Source organism: Saccopteryx leptura, chromosome 2 (genome assembly GCF_036850995.1).
Source record: "Saccopteryx leptura isolate mSacLep1 chromosome 2, mSacLep1_pri_phased_curated, whole genome shotgun sequence".
NCBI lineage: Eukaryota > Metazoa > Chordata > Mammalia > Chiroptera > Emballonuridae > Saccopteryx > Saccopteryx leptura.
This window is the reverse complement of record NC_089504.1, coordinates 234,735,313-234,754,619: the sequence shown is the minus strand read 5'-3', so window position 1 is coordinate 234,754,619 and position 19,307 is coordinate 234,735,313. Positions and strand designations below refer to the sequence as shown.

At 47.3% G+C, this 19,307-nt stretch overlaps 1 protein-coding gene across 3 annotated transcripts in view; it reads left to right on the top strand.

The window, feature by feature from the left end:
* SEZ6L (seizure related 6 homolog like) overlaps nt 1-19,307 on the top strand; it is a 162,869-nt gene that overhangs the window by 95,685 nt on the left and 47,877 nt on the right. For all 3 annotated transcript variants that reach the window (XM_066370631.1, XM_066370629.1, XM_066370628.1), the window contains exons 2-8: nt 3,214-3,972; nt 4,780-4,913; nt 6,324-6,516; nt 8,442-8,627; nt 12,692-12,857; nt 17,462-17,628; nt 18,504-18,698. In XM_066370631.1, coding sequence (XP_066226728.1) covers nt 3,214-3,972; nt 4,780-4,913; nt 6,324-6,516; nt 8,442-8,627; nt 12,692-12,857; nt 17,462-17,628; nt 18,504-18,698 — 1,800 coding nt within the window. The remainder of the gene's footprint in view (nt 1-3,213; nt 3,973-4,779; nt 4,914-6,323; nt 6,517-8,441; nt 8,628-12,691; nt 12,858-17,461; nt 17,629-18,503; nt 18,699-19,307) is intronic.

Sequence of the window (19,307 nt, the reverse complement as noted above, 5' to 3'; positions counted from 1 at the left end):
TGGAGAAGCAGATGGGTGCTTCTCCTGTGTGTCCTGACTGGGAATCAAATCCATACACCGGGCCAACACTCTATCACTGAGCCAACCAGCCAGGGCCACCTCAGAAGTCATAAGAGAGATAATGGCATGGTCTTTGGTATCAGGAAAACGCAGGCTGGAAACCCAGCTTTGCTTAATGCCCCAAAGCCTCAGTTTGCTCATCTGTAAAATAGGAATAATTTCTACCTAATAAGACTGAGAAAGAATTAAATGAGGTAAAAAGAAAAAATGAAGAATGAAGAATTAAATAAGGAAACAAAGCACTTAGCACATGCCTGGCACATATTCAGCACTCGGTAAAATAATCAAAAATAAAATGTTATAAATATTACTATTATTATAGCCAAGGCACACTGACATGCTTTATGTCATGTATAATCCTATATCACCTTTTCAGACATAACTTGTTTCCTGCTCTCTCTTTCTTTCTCCCTCCTTCCATTCCTCTTCCTCTCTCTCACCTCTCCCACTGTGATCAAGGGGACATTTTTTGTGAAAGGACTAGCTGAAACTAATGTAGCCAGAGGACCCAACAAAACTCACACACCAGCGTCTGGATCAAGGCTGTCACTTTGCCCTTCTTTAACAAGATTGAAAAAGGGCTCAAGAATAATTGCCAATTACCCGACCCATCCAGAAATCGACAATGTCAGAGCTGGAAGGACCCTCAGCCCTTCTCTAGCCCGGGTGGCCCATTTGAAACAGAGAAAGAAGATAAGTTATGCTCAGGAATAGAGGCCAGGCAAGGACCACTACCTGGGTCCCCCAACCCCTGGTTGCATCTAAGCTCTTTGTATCAAAGCACAGCTGGGAGCTGGGTCTCCTGACCCCTTAAAAAAATTGATTTTTAATTTATTGATTTTAGAGAGAGAGAAATATCTATTTGTTGTTCCCCCTCCTCTGTGCATTCACTGGTTAATTCCTGTATGTGCTCTAACCAGGGGTCAAACCTACACCTTGATGTATCAGGACGATGCTCTAACCACCTGAGTACCAGGCCAAGGCTCCTGACCCCTTTACACTCTTCTCTTTTGTCCCACCACCTTATTCTCACTGCACAGTCTACGGAGATAGTCAACATCAATCATTTGATAAGAGTGACTGTGAGCGTGAAAGCCACAGCTTTTGGGCAGACCCACCTGACCTAATCCTCTGAGGCAGATGGACTCTCCCTGTCACACAGAAGAGGCTTAAGCGATGTGCCCGGGCTCCTGTCACAGGCAGGATTTAAACCCAGGTCTGACTCTGAAGCCACAGTGCTTCCCACCTTGGACGAGGAAACCTGCTTGGCCCCTGAATGCCCTTGACCTGCCCTCACGTTAGGCACGCAGCCTCTGCTCCGCACCGTGCCCGCCCCTGCCCAGGCCCCCCGCTCCTGCCCAGGCCCCCCGCCCCTGCCCAGGCCCCGCCGGCAGCCTGCAGAGCACACTGGCTGTAATCAATGTTACACAACAAGACCATTTGTCGGTACGGGTTGCAAACTGTTGCAGTCTATGTAGATTAAGCTGCGGCCGCCAACTCCGTGAGAGTAAATGAGCCTTTCCCACGGCTGCGGATATCAAGTTAAATGATGACAGCGCCTAAGGAGACCGCGGCTGAGTGTCTCCTGGCAGTGATCGACAGGCATGGCGCTCAGTCCGAGCACCCGCGTCCCCGCGTCATCCTTCTCTATGTTGACGTCGTCCTCGGGCATGTTCTGACCACTGCGGCTTTTGCTGAGGGTCGTGTTCCAGTGATGATAGTAAAAACGGCCACCGCAGCGGGCACATAGTAGGCACCCACTGTGGGTGAGGCGCCCATATATACTTACATATCTGTATGTTTTACATTCATTAATCTATTGAATGGGAAAATAGGGCATCAGAGCCCCACTTTACAGCCGGAGAAACTGAGGCCCAGAGAAGTAAAGCCGTTTGTCAGCAGGCAGTTGGCAGGAGGGGTCTCGAATAAGTTCATGAAGCTGATCTCGGGCATGATTTGGCCAAACCGCTGCTGGGACCAGCCCTTATTGAAGGTTACTCGGTGGTTTTCCATTCAAGACAAAAATAAGTCAGGAGTCAGCAGGGTACACGAGGCCAGCAGGACCTGACCCTGACCTCCCCGCCTCACCAGCTCTCTTAGGAATTAGCTTCAGCCTCTGCTCCCTGTCCCTTGGCAATCCTGTTTTGCAGCGATCTCAGCCAGGCCTCTGTAGTCTTCTCACATCCCACAAGGTCACTTTTATATTATTTAGTAGAAAGAAAGAAAGAAAGAAAGAAAGAAAGAAAGAAAGAAAGAAAGAAAGAAAGAGGAAGGGAGGGAGAGAGGGAGAGAGGGAGGAAGGAAGGAAGGAAGGAAGGAAGGAAGGAAGGAAGGAAGGAAGGAAGGAAGGAAGGAAGGAGAAAGGAAGGAAGGAAGGAAGGAAGGAAGGAAGGAAGGAAGGAAGGAAGGAAGAAAGAAAGAAAGAAAGAAAGAAAGAAAGAAAGAAAGAAAGAAAGAAAGAAAGAAAGAAAGAAAGAGGAAGAGGGGAGGGGAGGGGGAGGGGAGGGGAGGGGAGGGGAGGGGAGGGGAGGGGAGGGGAGGGGAGGGGAGGGGAGGGGAGGGGAGGGGAGGAACAAAAAAAGCAAGCATATTCTCTCGGTCCCAGGGCACTATAGCCTGAGTACAGCACTTGAAAAGGAGAGTGTGGGCTGGTTACAGCCCCGCTCATTCTCTTGATGGGCTGTCTTTGCACAGTGAACGGCCTGCCCGGCTGCACATGGTGGTCCTGCTCTGCAGACCAGTTAGGGGCCTGTGCTCTCCGTCCTGGTCACGCGCGAAGCTTCTCTCTTTCTAAGCATTCATCACATCAAATATGATTATTTATACTTTCCTCTTCTCCCTCCTGGTCCTGGTGCATATACAACTAGACCGTGAAATTCTTGTGCCCTCGGTTTCTATAGCCCTGATGCTTAGCTCAGGCCTGGTACTATCAACCCTAAATTTCCGTGGCCAGCAAGAGGGGGAAGGGAGAGAAAGCAGGAAGGGAGGGAGAAAGGGAAAGAGGCAGCCCTCATCTCTGTTGATGGCGCTGTGCCAGCGTCCTGACAAGCCTTGGGGGTCCCCCTCAGAGGGCCACCCTCGGAGTCTGAGAGAAGGTGGAGGACCTAGAACCCCAGCCCCAAGCTAACTGGTATCTTTTCTCCCTTTCCCAAGATGCACCCCTGGACGGAGACGCTGACCCTTCAGGTACTTACCTTCTTCCCTCAGGAGTGCTAGGGAGCACCAGTCTGAGCAAAGACAGCCTGGGAGAGAAAGTCACAGCCGCCCCTCTAAGTCCAGCACAGTCTGGGGAGGAGCTTCAGGACCCGGAGCTGGAAGGGACAGCCCCATCTGTGCATCCAGACCCGCTGGCCCTGTCCACACGGCTTCCGGGGGAGCCCAGCACCGTGCTCGCCTTTGCCCCTAGGAGGAAGCTGCCTTCACTCAGGCAGGTGAACTCATCCAGGAAACAGCTGAGACCAAAGGCCACCTCCACAGCAGTCTTCCCGAGGGCGGGGCCTCAGCCTGCAACCCCAGGCCCGGGTCTCCTCTCCTCCGCCACAGAGAAGCCTGACCCACCAGGGGACCCCGATCCTGTGGCCTCTGCAGGTGAAGAGACACTTCGGCTGCCGTCGGAGGAGCCCCTCTGGCTGGACCGGAAGGAAGGCGCGGTCCCCACGACGCCGGCACCCCTGCAGATCTCTCCCTTCACCTCGCAGCCCTATGTGGCCCACACGCTCCCCCAGAAGCCGGACCCTGGGGAGCCTGTGGTGCCTGATGAGGCCCATGAGGCTCCACCAGAGGACGCCAGTCCCATGACTCTGATGGACAAAGGGGACAACGAGCTGACCGGGTCAGCCTCAGAGGAAAGCCAGGAGACCACGACGTCCACCATCATTACCACCACAGTCATCACGACTGAGCAGGCCCCAGGTACGCAGCGTCCTGCTGAAGCCTTCCGCAGCATCAGTGGGTACCCACGGTGGGCAGGGCATGGGGCGAGGCTGGGGGGCCCAGGCCTCACCATCAATTACCACCTTTTCAGCACTGGCTATGAGCTTGATGCTGTGGCTCAGAATCAATATCCCCATTTTAAAGATGGGAAAACTGAGACCCTGAGACATCAAGAAGCCTTCCCAAAGACAGACAGCTAAAGAGCAGGATTCAAAACTTGTCCACTTTAGAACAGGATCCTGTAGTCTGCCTAGAAGGCTGTGGCCTTTTCAGAGTGCTTTTACTTTTATCATTACATGTACTTGTTAATAAAATGCACTTCCCAGTTCCAGGCTTTCTTTTTCTATCTCCGTTTCCATTTTCAAACAGAGAACACCCACTGCTAATTATATGTAGATTTGGACAAATGCAATGTGCTCACTCGTTAAACAGTATGAGCTCTGGGCTTGAGCCCTGACTGCTGCGTGAGCTTGACCCAGATGCTGGCCCTGTCTGATCTTTGGTTTTCTTATCTCTAAAATGGGAACAAAATGTCAGTGCCTACAGCGGTGAATGGGGTCACCCCTGCCCATTGGTCAGAATGATGCCTAGCAGCAGGTAGTAAGGGATCATTCCGTGTCATTCTTGATTATCGCGTTCATTCTGGAGCTGAAGGAGAATTAACAGCCGTGGGAGAGGTGGGGACAGGAGAACACGCGTTTCAAGAGGCCCTATTCTGCCCTGTAGCCCGTCTGAGACATGGCATCTGACCCTTTCTCAGTGTCCTGACTGAAGTTTTTCCTCCAGCTCTCTGCAGCGTGAGCCTCTCAGATCCTGAAGGCTACATCGACTCTAGCGACTACCCACCGCTGCCCCTCAACAACTTCCTGGAGTGTACTTACAACGTGACCGTGTACACCGGCTACGGGGTGGAGCTCCAGGTAACCGCAGTCTCTGAAGGATGGCCTGAGTCAGGCTTACTGTATCACTAGTTTAGCTCTCTCCTCTGGCCTGAACTTTACTCTAGGTAGTTTTTCTGAACCCATGGTCTTTGCAGCCCCCAGAGCTTAGCACAGGATGTGGCACAAAGTAGATACTTAATACGTGTTCTTGGGATTAAAATAAACTGGAAAAAAGTTGCAGTTCATTTGATCCTGGCACTTGATGAGCCCTTTCTTCCACACAGGAAAGGGCCCACTCTGTGTCTAATACTCTTGGGAGCCTTTTGTCAGGCACAGTGGACTCCCTGCATTGAGCACCTACTACGTCCTGGTCATGGCTGTTGACCCTGGAGGATATGGTGGTGTGAAAAACTGATATAGTCCTGCCCTAAAGGAGTTCATGTTCAGTGACTGAGGCAGACACATACAAGACGTTGGGATGCCATTTGAAAACTGTTTCTAGTAGATATTTATAGGGGATGTTATAAATCCCCTATGTTCACAGTGGAGGGATGGGCGAGCTTCTTGGTGCTCAGAAGGTCTCACAGAGGAGGGCAATTTTAGTCGGGCTTTGGAAGATAAGTAGGAGTCCATCAAAAAGAAAAGAGAATAGGCTCTATGGCCTGAAGAAGAAAGGGTTTATAGGTGAAGCCTGCTCTGCTTACATGAGGGGCAGAGATTCAGGTCCCACCGGGAGAGGCATAAATATCCACATGGGCTCTGGGAACTGACTGTAGTTCCCACCCCACCCCCACTCCATTTGTTCAGTGTCCTTGTGTATAAATACACTAAAGCATCTCTCCCTGGAGAGGACCAAAAACGTGGTTCTTAGCGGAAGCTCTGGCGTTGGAGCCACATTGGGGAGGATAAGAGAGTGGGACTAGGAATGCCCTAGAAATGAGGCCCCCACTCCCTCACCAGCTCATACAGAAAGGAGGAAATGTATTCAATCATTCCATAAATATTTATTGAGCACCCACTGTGCGCCGGGCACTATTCTAGGTACTTGGGGACACTAGCCACATGGAAAAGCCCCTCCCTCCGTGGCGCTTGCATTCTGGTGGAATGCCTTCTTCCGTCTTCCTGGAGATGGCACTTCAAGCACAAGCCAGTCAACCCCCTGCCTCACCCACCAGCTGCAGGAGAACTTACCTCAGCTGCCCACATCCAGAACCTCACAGGACCCCACTGTGGGGGCTCACAGAGCCTTGCAAGGCCTCTGTCCCTCAGCTTGCTTTTACTCTTTCCCCCAGGCTTTGGGGACATGAAGGGAACGTAGATGTTTCCAGGGTTGTGGCTTTGGGTCTCTCTGCCCATTGACTAGGGGCTGCGTTGGCAGCCTCGCAGCCGAAGAGGACCGTAGCTCAAACACGACTCAGTTTCTCTCTGTCTACCCCTGACTGTCCCCAGGTGAAGAGTGTTAACCTGTCTGAGGGGGAGCTGCTCTCCATCCGCGGGGTAGACGGCCCCACCCTGACCGTTCTGGCCAACCAGACACTCCTTGTAGAGGGGCAGGTCATCCGAAGCCCCACCAACACCATCTCTGTCTACTTCCGAACCTTCCAGGAAGATGGCCTTGGGACCTTCCAGCTGCACTACCAAGGTAGGACCGGGCTGAGGCTGATGGGATGTAGCTGCTTGCCTCAGTTTCCCTCTGGAGCCAAGGATTCTCAAACTTTCTGTCCCAGGGGTCCCTCTAAGAGTTTGGTAAAACCTATAGACCCTTTCTTAAAATAATGTTTTAAAAGCATAAACAACTATATCAATTAAAAAGGAAACAAGTCATATTGAATCACAGTTTTCAAAATATTGCTTTAATCACCGATATCATATCTATGTACTTCTTTAACACATTAAATAACACAATCTCCTGTCAGGTCTGACAATTACTGTAATTTCAAAGCACTGAGGAGCATAAGAAATATTGTCAAGCTATCCATTATGACATGAAAATATCTGTGATTTCTCTTGGCAACAAAGTCACAGATTCTATGAATATGTTATAGTTTGTCACCTCATTCGTAATTGAAGGAAATGCCGCAGTTCAGTTTAACGTTCTTGAAAACAAGAAAGCCATTTTCCCCCATTCAAGTTCATGGCTCCTGCATTTGATACATGAGAAAGTCCATGGACTTCTGGGAAGGGTCCCTGTCTCTTTTATTCTACAATGTGTCTTTCTTTCCATTTCGTCTGTTTGTAGGATCTCCTTTCTTTTGCTTTCTGTTCATTTCTCTCTTCTCTCCTTTCATCTTCCTTCTCTCTACTTCCATCTTTGCTTGCTGCTTCCTTTCTCTCTTCCTTTTCTCTTCTCTGTCTCTTCATTCCCACCCTCCATTCTCTCTTCCTTCTCTCTCTCCTTCTCCCTCCCTCCTCATCCTGTTTTCCCACTTCCTGGGCAGTTCCCATGTCCTCAAGTTATTTCCCTTAACCAGGAATCCCCTCTCACTTACTGGCCAAATATCTGAATGGAAACTGGGGTCATTAGCCACCCATCTAGATATTGGGAACCCTGCACATTCTCTTCAAACTGACCGAACAGCTGGAAAAACCATACATTTTTAACTTTTCTGAAACAGGTGGCTGCCTGGATAGGGGAGTGTTCCTTTCACCACGGATTTTCTACATTGTTGTGTTCATTCATTAAATATAGGGGGAAAATAACTTGCTGAGCCATGAACTTGAATTTCTTCCTCCTAATGCATGCTGGGAATATAGGCCTCCTGTGCTGCAGCAGGGATCAGACCACGGTTTGGAGTGGAAGCTAAGATGGATGTAACATCCTCTTGTAAACGTTGAGGAGCTCAACAGGGCCACACGCACTCTCCTTCCCCATGTGTCCTGAGTGCTACCTGGGTGCCAGACATAGGGTTCTGGAGGCTCTTCCTCACCACTTCCCACTTAATCCTGACCACTCCTGGGGAGGGGCACTTCTGCACTCCACTGGGAAGGTGACCGGGATGAAGTTCAGGGCGCCGTTTCACTTCCTCGAGGTCACACATTTTCTAAGTGATGGAGTCAGAATGTCAGCGTAACTTGGTCTCCTTCCGCAGCCTCGCCCCTTACCTCCCAGATCAGTTGTTCTCAGGCGTTCATATCCTCTGGCATTTTCTGAAGAGCTGGCTATGCTCGTTCTGGCCCAAGAGCCGGCATTTCTAAAAGGTACCTGAGATGTCGGTGCAGGAAGGCCTACCCCTACCTGGGAAGCGCTGCCCCTCCTGTGCCCAAGGAGAAGGCCCATTCTAGGGCCATGTGGAGAGAGGCTCAGAGGAGGTTTGGGCACTAGTTTTCTTTACCCCAACTTTGCTGTTTCTGATGAGGCAAGGCGGGAGCTTTGAGCCCAGAAAAGGTGCTCACCTGGCAATCATACCCCCTCCCCATCAACGAGAGATACAAAAATACCCTCCCGCGGCTCTGCAGAGTCCCAGGGCCTGCTCTGTCCTCCTCAGCACAAATCGGCCCCCAGCACGTGGGTCATGTCCTTCTCCCCCGCCCTCGGAGGGGTGACTGTACCTCTGCATCTCTCCCCAGCCTTCATGCTGAGCTGCAACTTCCCCCGCCGGCCGGACTACGGGGAGGTCACGGTGATGGACCTGCACTCGGGCGGGGTGGCCCACTTTCACTGTCACCTGGGCTATGAACTCCAGGGCGCCAAGACGCTGACGTGCATCAACGCCTCCAAGCCCCACTGGAGCAGCCACGAGCCCATCTGCTCAGGTAAACTCCAGCCTCAGCTGGACCAAACATAGATGGTCCAGTAAGAGTAGAGAGATCAACCCTCGGGGCACTGAGACTGACCTTAGAGATAGGCTCTCACCCCAGGGGGAGAGACCACTCCAAATACAGATAACTTAAATTTTTATTAGGTGATAAAATACATATCATGTAGAATTTGCCATTGGTGACATTTCATACATGCGCTATATTGTGCATCCATCACCACTCTGGTTCCAGAACATCTTCATCGCCCCCGAAAGGAAGCTCTGTCCACATTAGCAGTCACCCCCCCCCCGTTATTTTATTCATTCCGCTCCTCAACCCTGGCCAGCACCAATCTGTGTACTGCCTCTATACATTTGCCTATTTTGGACACTTCATATCAATGGAGTCATATAATATGCGGTCTTTTGTTTCTTGCTTCTGTCACTTAGCATATTGTTTCCAAGGTTCATCCCTGCTGTAGCAGGTTTCAGACCTTGATGCCTTTTTATGGCTGAGTAATATTCCATTGTATGGATGTACCACATTTTTTCTGTTCATTCATTGATGAATATTTGACTTCTTTCCACTTTTGGCTCTTATGAAGAGTGCTGCTATGAATATTTATGCACATATTTATGTGTGGACATATATTTTCATTTCTCTTGGGTATGTACCCAGAAGTGGAATCACAGGGTCCTGCAGTACTGCTATGTTTAATGTTTTAAGAAACTGTCAAGCTATTTTGCACAATGGCTACACAATCTTACATTCCCACCAGCCTTTTTCCAGAGTACTAATTTCTCCACATCCTCACTAACACTTGTTCTTTTTCATGTTTTCTTTTTATTATTATGGCCATCCTAGTGGGTATGAGATGATATCTCACTGTGGTTTTGATTGGCATGTCCTTGATGACTAATGATATTGAGCATCTTGACATGTGCTTATTTATGTATCTTCTAGGAGAAATGTCTATCAAGTCCTTTGCCCACTTTTTTTTAAGTAAGTTTATTTTTTCTTTACAGGGGCAGAGAGAAAGTCAGAGAGAGGGATAGATAGGGACAGACAGACAGGAACGGAGAGAGATGAGAAGCATCAATCATCAGTTTTTCCTTGCGACACCTTAGTTGTTCATTGATTGCTTTCTCATATGTGCCTTGACCGCGGGCCTTCAGCAGACCGAGTAACCCCTTGCTTGAGCCAGCGACCTTGGGTCTAAGCTGGTGAGCATTTTTTTTTAGTTTGCTCAAACCAGTTGAGCCCGCGCTCAAGCTGGCAACCTCGGGGTCTCGAACCTGGGTCCTCGGCATCCCAGTCCGACGCTCTATCCACTGTGCCATCGCCTGGTCAGACCTTTGCCCACTTTTTTATTTGGTTGTTTGTCTTGTTTTTGTTGAGTTGTAAGAGATCTTTAGATATGTTGGCTACCAGACTCTTAGCAGATAGATGTTTTGCAAACATTTTCTCCTATTCTGTGGGTTATCCTTTTACTTCTTAATAGTGTCTTTTGATGAAAAAAAAGTCTTTAGATTTTGACAAAGCCTGATTTATCTATTCTTTCATTTGTTGCTTGTGCTTTGCCATATTTTGAGCCCAGTCAGTATGTACTCAGCATTATGCCGGGGCTGCAGTAAATACAGCAATCCCATATGGTAGAACCACTCCCCCCATGGTACAGGTAAGAAAACTGAGGCTCATGGAGGTGGAGGTACTTGAAAGAAATTGTCACCAAAGTTATCAGAAAGAAATTGAACTGAGTCCAGAACACTCTTCTTCTGAGCTCTGTCCCTTCCTACACCTTCACTATGCAAAATGTGGTCTGAAGACCAGCAAGATTATCAGAAAGGCACCATCCTGGGCCTTGTGCAAGACCAACTGAGTCAAATCTACATCTTAACCTGCCCCTTGTATAACTCATGTGCACCTGATAGGTTGAGGAGCACTGGGTTCTACCACACTGCTCCTACCTCAGTGGGCATAGCCTTGACCATCCTCAGCTATCAAGACAGCAAAACCCTATTAGACTCTGAAAAAAGCTCTAAAAGACTAGGGGAGGATTGGCGGCCATATTAACTGAGTGCCCACTTTGTGCCAGGCCGTGACCCATGTTCAAGGAGAATACTTGGAACAATAAACATAACTCCCACCCTCCAGACATTCATAACCAGTGAATCCAAAGAGCAAATGAGAGCTGATAATAAATTCTGAAATGTAATTGCTCCAGCATTGTTCCCCCAAGGCCCTTTGGAATTTTTCTCCTTTTCTTTTTAACAAAGGAAAAAAAAACCCAAACCAGAGGGCAGTTGGTCTTTGCACCTCTCTCATGTTAATTTTTATCTATGTGTGAAATCAAGGAGGAATTAAGCCTTAATTTGTGCTAAGAGAGATGGATGGAGAGTTCCGGCTGGCAAATTGAAACCAAACAGAGCTATCAGTCGGCCTAATAAGGCAAGAAAGGGGAAGAGAGGCAGCAAATGAGGGGCAGCTTGGGGAGGACAGATGGCCGCGCCCCCGACATGGGCAGTGTCCTTCATCTCCTTAGCTCCTGGGCCACAGGACGATAGTGCTGGCTATGTTTTGAGCACCTACCCCGGGCCAGGGACTGCAGCAGCCCTCTACATGCATTGTTCCGTTGGTTTCTCACCATGGTTATCTAAGGAGGGTGGGGGTATTATCACCATTTTACAGTGAACTCAAAGTCCAGAGAGCTTCAGTTACTCGTCCTAGATCCACAGCGGATAGGTGGCACAGGCCAGGTTTGAACCTCCAACTGAGGACCAAAGGAGACCTGAAGAGAGACAGACGCGGTGCTCTGTCCTTGGTGCTGAAAGAAGAGCCAGGCTACTTAGCAGTGTCCTCGCCGTAGGTCACAGCTGAGTCCCCAGCGCAGAGAGCTCTCTACGTTTCTCTCCTACTGCAAGTCCTTATTAGTTGTACCATCATCGAAATAATAATAATAATAATAATAATAATAATAATAACAACAACATTGAAGGAGAACCAAATACCTCCTAAGAATAAAAACTCATCATGGTTCATAAATCACTTTTTAATATTTATTAGATCTTTATGTTAAAAACACTATATGGTTCTGGTAAAATAATTTCTCAATAAGTACAAAAGTATAGGCTACAGGTGCATTTAAATCACTGTTATATTCATGGTCTCTACTGACCCTTGAAAATAGCTTATGGAGATAGGTATTCCAGTCCATTTTCTAACTTGTGTGTTTTTTTGTTTGTATGTTTGTTTTTACTTAAAATATAGTGAGCATTTTCCTATATTCTCAAGTATTCTTTTCAAGTATTCTTTGAGAACATGGTTTTTAAAAACTGTGTGAATGGAATGTATTTATTTCAGCAAGCACCTGGAGCAGACATTCATGCTGTTTCTCATTTTTGGCTCTTAGAAAAAAATTTAGCAGTGAACATCCTTATTCATAAATTTCTATGAAAAATCTCTAAATCTTTTCTTAGAATAAATTCCCAGAACCTTAGTTATTAGGTCAAAGTGTTTGAATATACTTTCTAGATTTTTTAATTTTTTTTACCAAATTGCTTTCCTGAAAGCTCATGCAGTTTGCATTCTAACCAGTCCTGAATGGGGGTGACCATTTCCCATCACCTTTATACTCTCTGGCTTATTGTTTTTCATCTTGACCAATTTTTGTGAATGAAAATAGAGTATAGTTTACATTTGCATTTCTTTTTTCAAGAGTGGGGCTGAATTTTTAGTGCTTATTTTAGTACTAAAAGTATAATATAAGTTATATAAACTGCCTACTTGTGCCCTTCTTGATTACCATTTTATAATTAAGAATCAGGGCACAGCCAGCACCATAGAAGCATCCTTAAATCTCAGTCATTCCCTAGGTAAACACACATGGTAATGGACCCAGTCATTGGATGAGATGTCCTATCAAACAGGATGAACCCCACCCCAGGAAGGCAGGGCTTTTCCATGAGCTCTCCCTGATCATCCTGTTTCTCCCATGAAAGAGTAGGGGTGAGGAGCTGGGGAGGACGAAACATTCACTCTCCCCCTCTCATCACCCACTCACACTTACTTTCTCCTCCCAGCGCCTTGTGGAGGGTCTGTGCACAACGCCACCATCGGCCACGTCCTCTCCCCAAGTTACCCTGGAAACGCCAACGGGAGCCAGTTCTGTGTGTGGACGATTGAGGCTCCAGAGGGCCAGAAGCTCCATCTTCACTTTGAGAGGCTGTCTCTGCACGAGAAGGACAGGTAAACCTCTGAGGGCCCCCAGCCAGCCTCAGTCCCTCCCAGAGTGTTCGAATGTGGCTAGGGAGCTAGAGTCTTGCAGTGGCTGGAAATCTGGCTCATGGGAGTCAAAAAAAAAGAAAAAATTGGGGAGGATGGCAAAATTTCTTGGAGATCACTGGCTTTGATCTCTTCCTTTTACAGGGAAGGAAAGTAAGGCACAGGGAGAAAGAGATTTGCCCTGGGTCACACAGCAGGATAAGGAAAGAGGCAGAAAGGGAATCAAGACACCCCCCCTATGTTGCCCTGCCTTCTTATTCTTTCTCCTGAGAAATCCCTTTTTGCAGGTGAACAAGGACAGTGTGCTCCTTCAGTACCTGCTGTGTTCCCAGTCATGTTCTAGGCTTCAGAGAGAACAGGAGACAAGAGGACATTGATTCCTGATATAATAAGAAGTTGGCATGGAAAAACTAGACTTATACACGTGGAAGAACTAGGGAGAAATCGCAAGGCAATTATCTAAGTGAGAGTGTGTCTGTAGATGCTAAGTAATATACACAGAATCCGGTATCTTAAAACTGTAACATTCTATAACCTTCTGCTAGAATATTCTCGAATGTTCTAGAAATCTAAGACCTTAGCTACTTAGACTTGCTGTCTTGGGTTTGGTTCCCTTGGAAACAGAGATGTGACAAGGACATGAGGAAGAGTAGTTTATTTGGGAGCCAATCCTAGAAAATACTGGTAGAGGCATGAGCAAGTGAACAAGGAAGAAAAGAGATCAAGCCTGACCTGTGGTGGCGCAGTGGATAAAAGCATCGACCTGGAAATGCTGAGGTTGCTGGTTCAAAACCCTGGGCTTGCCTGGTCAAGGCACATATGGGAGTTGATGCTTCCAGCTCCTCCCCCACTTCTCTCTCTCTATCTCTCCTCCCTCTCTCTCTCTCTCTCTCTCTCTCTCTCTCCCCCTCTCCTCTCTAAAAAATGAATAAAAATAAAATAAAATAAATTTTTTTTAAAAAAAAAGAAAAGAAAAGAGATCAAGACAGTGTACATTAATAAGCAGGTGATTGTGTGGGCAGCTAGGGCTCTGTCCACCAGGGATCTTTGGGAAACTGTTGAGCATACCTCAGAGTGGTCCTTCTGGAGGACCCCCATCCATCATCAGATGAGGGGTGCTCCTGGGTACATAAGCTCCCCAACATTGCCTTCCACCCTTTGAGCTGGTTAAGCTGGCTGACTCTCAGAGACCTGGGGTAAAAAGCCCATAGAAAAATGTGTGAGAAATGAGAGCTGGAAGAATATGGGAAGGGTGCTGCTGACCACACTTACGACACTTCTAGAGTGCCAGCACCTGCAAATCCTGGAGTCCATCAGACATTGGCCTTCTTTGAAGTTTCAAACCTAGACCATTAACCTCATTAGGTAGGAGGAGATTCTTATAGAAGACACTAGGCAACTGAATAACTCACCCAACTCTTGAGTCTACCTCCCTTCAGTAGTCCAGTTTTATCCTGAACAACTCCATGTGAACATATCACAGTTTTAAAGAGTAAGGTGTAGAACAGGGGCTTCAACACACAGCTTCTTGGTAGCAGCAGGTTGTCATGGGGAACTCCTTTAAAAACAGATTCCCGATCTTTCTTTCTTTAGACTGATGGAGAAGCCAAACTTGGGAACCCTTGGTGAGGGACACATTCTAAAACTCAGACCTTGGATCTGTCTGCCTCTTTGGAGTGGTGCTTGGAATAAACCAAGTTCACATTTATACTAGACAGTGAGAGTGGGTTGACAGAGAAAAAAAATAATGAAAATAAGTATATTCTGAAAGTTATTGACATCATGATAAATGAGCCAGACACACCAGGACTCGGTTTCACTAGTAGTTTCCACTGGGACCTGCAAAGGTCTAGGAAAAGTGTGAGTTGACAGCCACCAGGGAAAACCAGTTCTCAAGTGTGTCCATTGGGAGAAAAGTTTGCGGTAGTTCATCAAATGTACAAGTCAACACACACACACACACAAAAAAAATGCAGACACTCATTGTGCTAAGAAGAAAAGAGCAGTTACATTTTATTTGTTCCACACAGTTTCTTGAGGGAAAACAGCTAAAGTACTGCAACACATAAATTGCAAGAGCTTAGAGTTAGATAAGAAATGCAACCTTGACCTAAACCTCAGACAAAGCTGGGAGTGCGAACTGGGAGCGTGTGCCGCAGGGCTTGGAGTGCCAGGCTGCTTCTACAGGCTGCCGAGAGCCGTGGAAGGGTTTTGAGGAGAGGAGGGACACGAAGAAAGGTTCGAAGGTGATTTTGTCCCAAAATGAAGTCTTTCTAAACTCTAGTCCCATAATACGCAGCGTGGAAGGTGGATTCTCGGGTCCAGCCTGTTTGGGAGACACCGTATTCCCTATCCCTGTTTTGCAAGGTACAGATGCACATTAGCCAGCAAAGGCACTCACAAGTCCTGCAAGAAAAAAAGTGTTTAATTTTTTTGTCTAACCCAGCATTTCCCAAACCTATTTGACAACAGACTATATATATGGATTTGAGATAAAACTTAATACTATTTCAGACAGTCAAGAGAGCATCACTAGAAAAATGCTATTTAGAGAAGATGGATAGACTACAGACATTTTGAGGTCTTGAGGTTTACCTCAAGTGACCTTCTTTGCCAAAGGCTTTAGTTCTTTTTTTTTTTTTAAGATTTTATTTGGCCTTGGCCAGTTGGCCTCAGTGGTAGAGTGTTAGTCCAGTGTGTGGAAGTCTCGGGTTTGATTCCCGGTCAGGGCACACAGGAGAAGTGACCATTTGCTTCTTCCCCTCCCCTTTCTCTCTCTCTCTCTCTCTCTCTCTCTCTCTCTCTCTCTCTCTCTCTCCCCTCCCACAGCCATGGCTCGAATGGTTCAGGCAAAGTTGGCCCCAGGCACTGAGGATGGCTCCATGGCCTTGCCTCAGGCGCTAAAATAGCTTGGTTGCTAAGCAATAGAGCTGTGGCCCAGCCAGGCAGAGCATCGCCTGGTAGGGCCTTGCCACGTGGATCCCGGTCAGGGGGCATGTCTTTGCCTTCCCACCTCTCACTTTATTTAAAAAAAATAAACAAATAAATAATATTTTATTTATTCGTTTAGAGAGAGGAGAGAGAGAGAAAGGGAGGAGGAGCATGAAGCCTCATCTCGCAGTAGTTGCTTCTTGTATGTGCCAGGTTTCAAACCAGTGACCTCAGCGTTCCAGGTTGATGCTTTATGCACTGCGCCACCATAGGTCAAGCTAAGGCTTTAGTTCTTTAAAGGAGGATTCCTGGGGCACAGCCCCGAGGATACAACAGAGTCCACAGGGATCAGAAAACTGTACAGAGGTCCCTCCTCACTCTTGGAATCGCCTCTCCCTCCGCCCCCTCCTCATCCGAGTCACAGTGGAAACATGGAAAAATGAACAAACTGTGTCTCCAACACCTATGCATTTTGGTGACATTAGAAATTCATCTGCATGACATAATATAAAGTCTTTTATGGGTCACAGTAAAAAAAAAATAAAAACCTAAAGGATTTAAAATGCCTGTTTATGACTCCATAAAAATAACTTACTGAATTTGTATTTAGTTTTCTTCTCTCCTTTTGCATAATTCCTTTAAAAAAGACCAAGACTAGCAAAGAGTCAAGTACCAAAAGGTTTTAATAACAGTAAAAGTGAATACCAACACATTTTATTTTTCAGGGCACTTTATCCTGTCATATTTGCAAAGCCCACTCACAAGATAGGTAGAAAAGATATTATAATTCCTCCTTCCGCAGCTGTGGAACTGAGGCCCAAAGTGTGTGGAGATTTATGTAAACTTAGTCAGTGGAGCATTGGAAACTGGAAATTCTGACTCTCCATACAGTGCTTTCAGGAAACAAAACCCAAAGAGTCTTAGACCACTGGGCCGTGCTGCATCGACCCGATACACCAAGGTTGTGGGTTCAATCCCCGGTCAGGGTATGTACAAGAATCAACCAATATATGATAAATAAGTGAAACAACAAATTGATCTCTCTCCATCTCTCTTTTTCTGCCCTTTCCTTTTTCTCTAAAAATCAATAATAATAATAAAGAATATTTTAGGGGTCAAATGCTTAATAAATTCACTTACATATCTACTATGTCTGGCACACTTTATACCCATGGTCTATAATCCCGACGCTATGATGTAGGTCAGATTGTACCCATTATACAGATGAAGAAACAGGACTCAGTGAAGTGAAGTGTCCTTATCCAAAGTCACACAGCTCAGAAATTACAGAGTCAGGATTCTGACTGTCTGACTATATATACCACTGTTTCAGGAATCATATTAGCTCATTGATCCCCACTTTTCCATTAGTAATAATCGTATCAATTACATATCCTGGTTTATCCCATCATACACGTCACATACCCTACAACCTCAAAATCAATCCAAGAGTCTAGGACAAGCATTCCACAGAAAAAGAAACAGCTTCCATAAGATAAAGCAGTTTGTCCCAGCAAGTAAGGGGCAGAGTTGGGATTTGAATCTGGGAATAAGAGGTGTTCACTGCACGCCCCTCCCTCTACTGTGTGTCAGTGACCCAAGAAGACCCTTCAGTGGCCCTCTTTTCTCATTGGCAGGATGATGGTCTACAGCGGGCTGACCAACAAATCCGCTCTTCTCTATGACTCCCTTCAAACCGAGAGCGTCCCCTTCGAGGGCCTGCTGAGCGAGGCCAATAGCATTCGAATTGAGTTCACATCTGACCAGACGCGGGCAGCCTCAGCTTTCAACATCCGGTTTGAGGGTGAGGGTCTACGGGGGCCTCCCCTCTTCTGGGGTGGTGGTGCAGGATCAGGGGAAGCATGGTGGGGTTGGGGCTGGGTCCTGGGAGATAGAAATCTGGCCATCCAAGGACAGGGAAGAGCCAGTGGCCAGATTGACTCTTGGACTTTCAATAGCAGACTTAGCTTCGCTAATAACAACACCTACCATTTACTGAGCACTTACTACGTGCCCAGTGTCTCATGATCAGTGTGTATTCAATGCTTACCACCCTGCAACGTGAGAGCTGTTATTATCTTCTAGATGAGTAAACTGAGGTTAGGGAACTTGAGTGATTTGCCCAAGACCACCGGTTAGGAAACAATGGAAATAAGACTTGTGTCCAGCTTGAGTTTGGCCCCTTAAGTACTGCTCTACTCAGTGGGACCTCTTAGAGTCCAGCCAGCACTTCCTCCAGGAATCATTAACAAGGGCCTCTCCTGCTCATCCTGCCCCTTTAAGAAAAGGTGCCCCTGGGGGAACTTCCTGTTTTGTCTTCCCTAAGAAAAGTTAGTCTTTCTCTTAGGCACACTTACGATTTCAAGTGGCAGAAATCAGGACTCTTAGTTATGGAACATGAAAAGAATCCAAACGGGATATTAAAAGAAATGTAAACACAAAAACTTGACAGGGTTTGGAGAGCAGAGATTCTTAGTTCCATTTTAAATATGGAAAATAAAATGAGACCCTAAGAAATCCCATGAATGGCCCTTCGCCAGTGAGCTAGAACCAGATCACAGTGTCTGGTACCTGCTTTCCTCGGAGCATCCCTGAACGTCAGGAGAGGACCCGTCTTCTGAGAAAGGGCACTGGGAGTGGCCCCAGATTCATCTGAGCTGCTGCCTCCTCCCTCCCCAGCCTTTGAGAAAGGCCACTGCTATGAGCCCTACATCCAGAATGGGAACTTCACCACATCTGACCTGACCTATAACATTGGGACCATAGTGGAGTTCACTTGCGACCCCGGCCACTCTCTGGAGCAGGGCCCGGCCATCATCGAGTGCATCAATATGCGGGACCCGTACTGGAATGACACGGAGCCCCTGTGCAGAGGTGAGTGGCCTCCCGACCTCCTCCGGAGGCTCCCCATGAACCTCCACCCCTCAGGTGAAAAAGCCAGGACCTCTATTTAGATGCTTGTCACCGCTTTACATTCCAATTCAGTATCAGCACCCTTCCTGTGACTCACTACCGTTAGGGTCAGGTTTGCTGCTTGTCCTTGAGAAAAATACAGAACTGATCAGTTTTAAAAGGCCCCACAGTGCGCAGCTTAGTGTCAAGGTCTCTGCATAGATTTCAGCTCCTATGCACCCTCTCTGTCATGCATTCTTGCATGGTGCACAGCCCACACAGCAACACAGGGCAGTCCTGAGTCCAATCAGTAATAATAATGATAACGAAAGTTGTCAATAGGAACGTAAACACTGTGTTACGGGCACTCTGCCAAGGGCTATGTGTGCACTCCCTGCCTGATCCTCAGTACAGCCCTTCCTGTTGACCCCATTCATGGAGGAGTAAACTAACTCTGTGAAGTGACGTGCCTGAGAACGCAATGAGGGTCATGGGCAGAGGCCGGAATGGAACCGGGGTGTCTCTGTTCTCAGAGACCTGTGCTCCGTGCCCCTCTGGACGGTGTTGGCTGTGAGGACCCTCATCCATGTG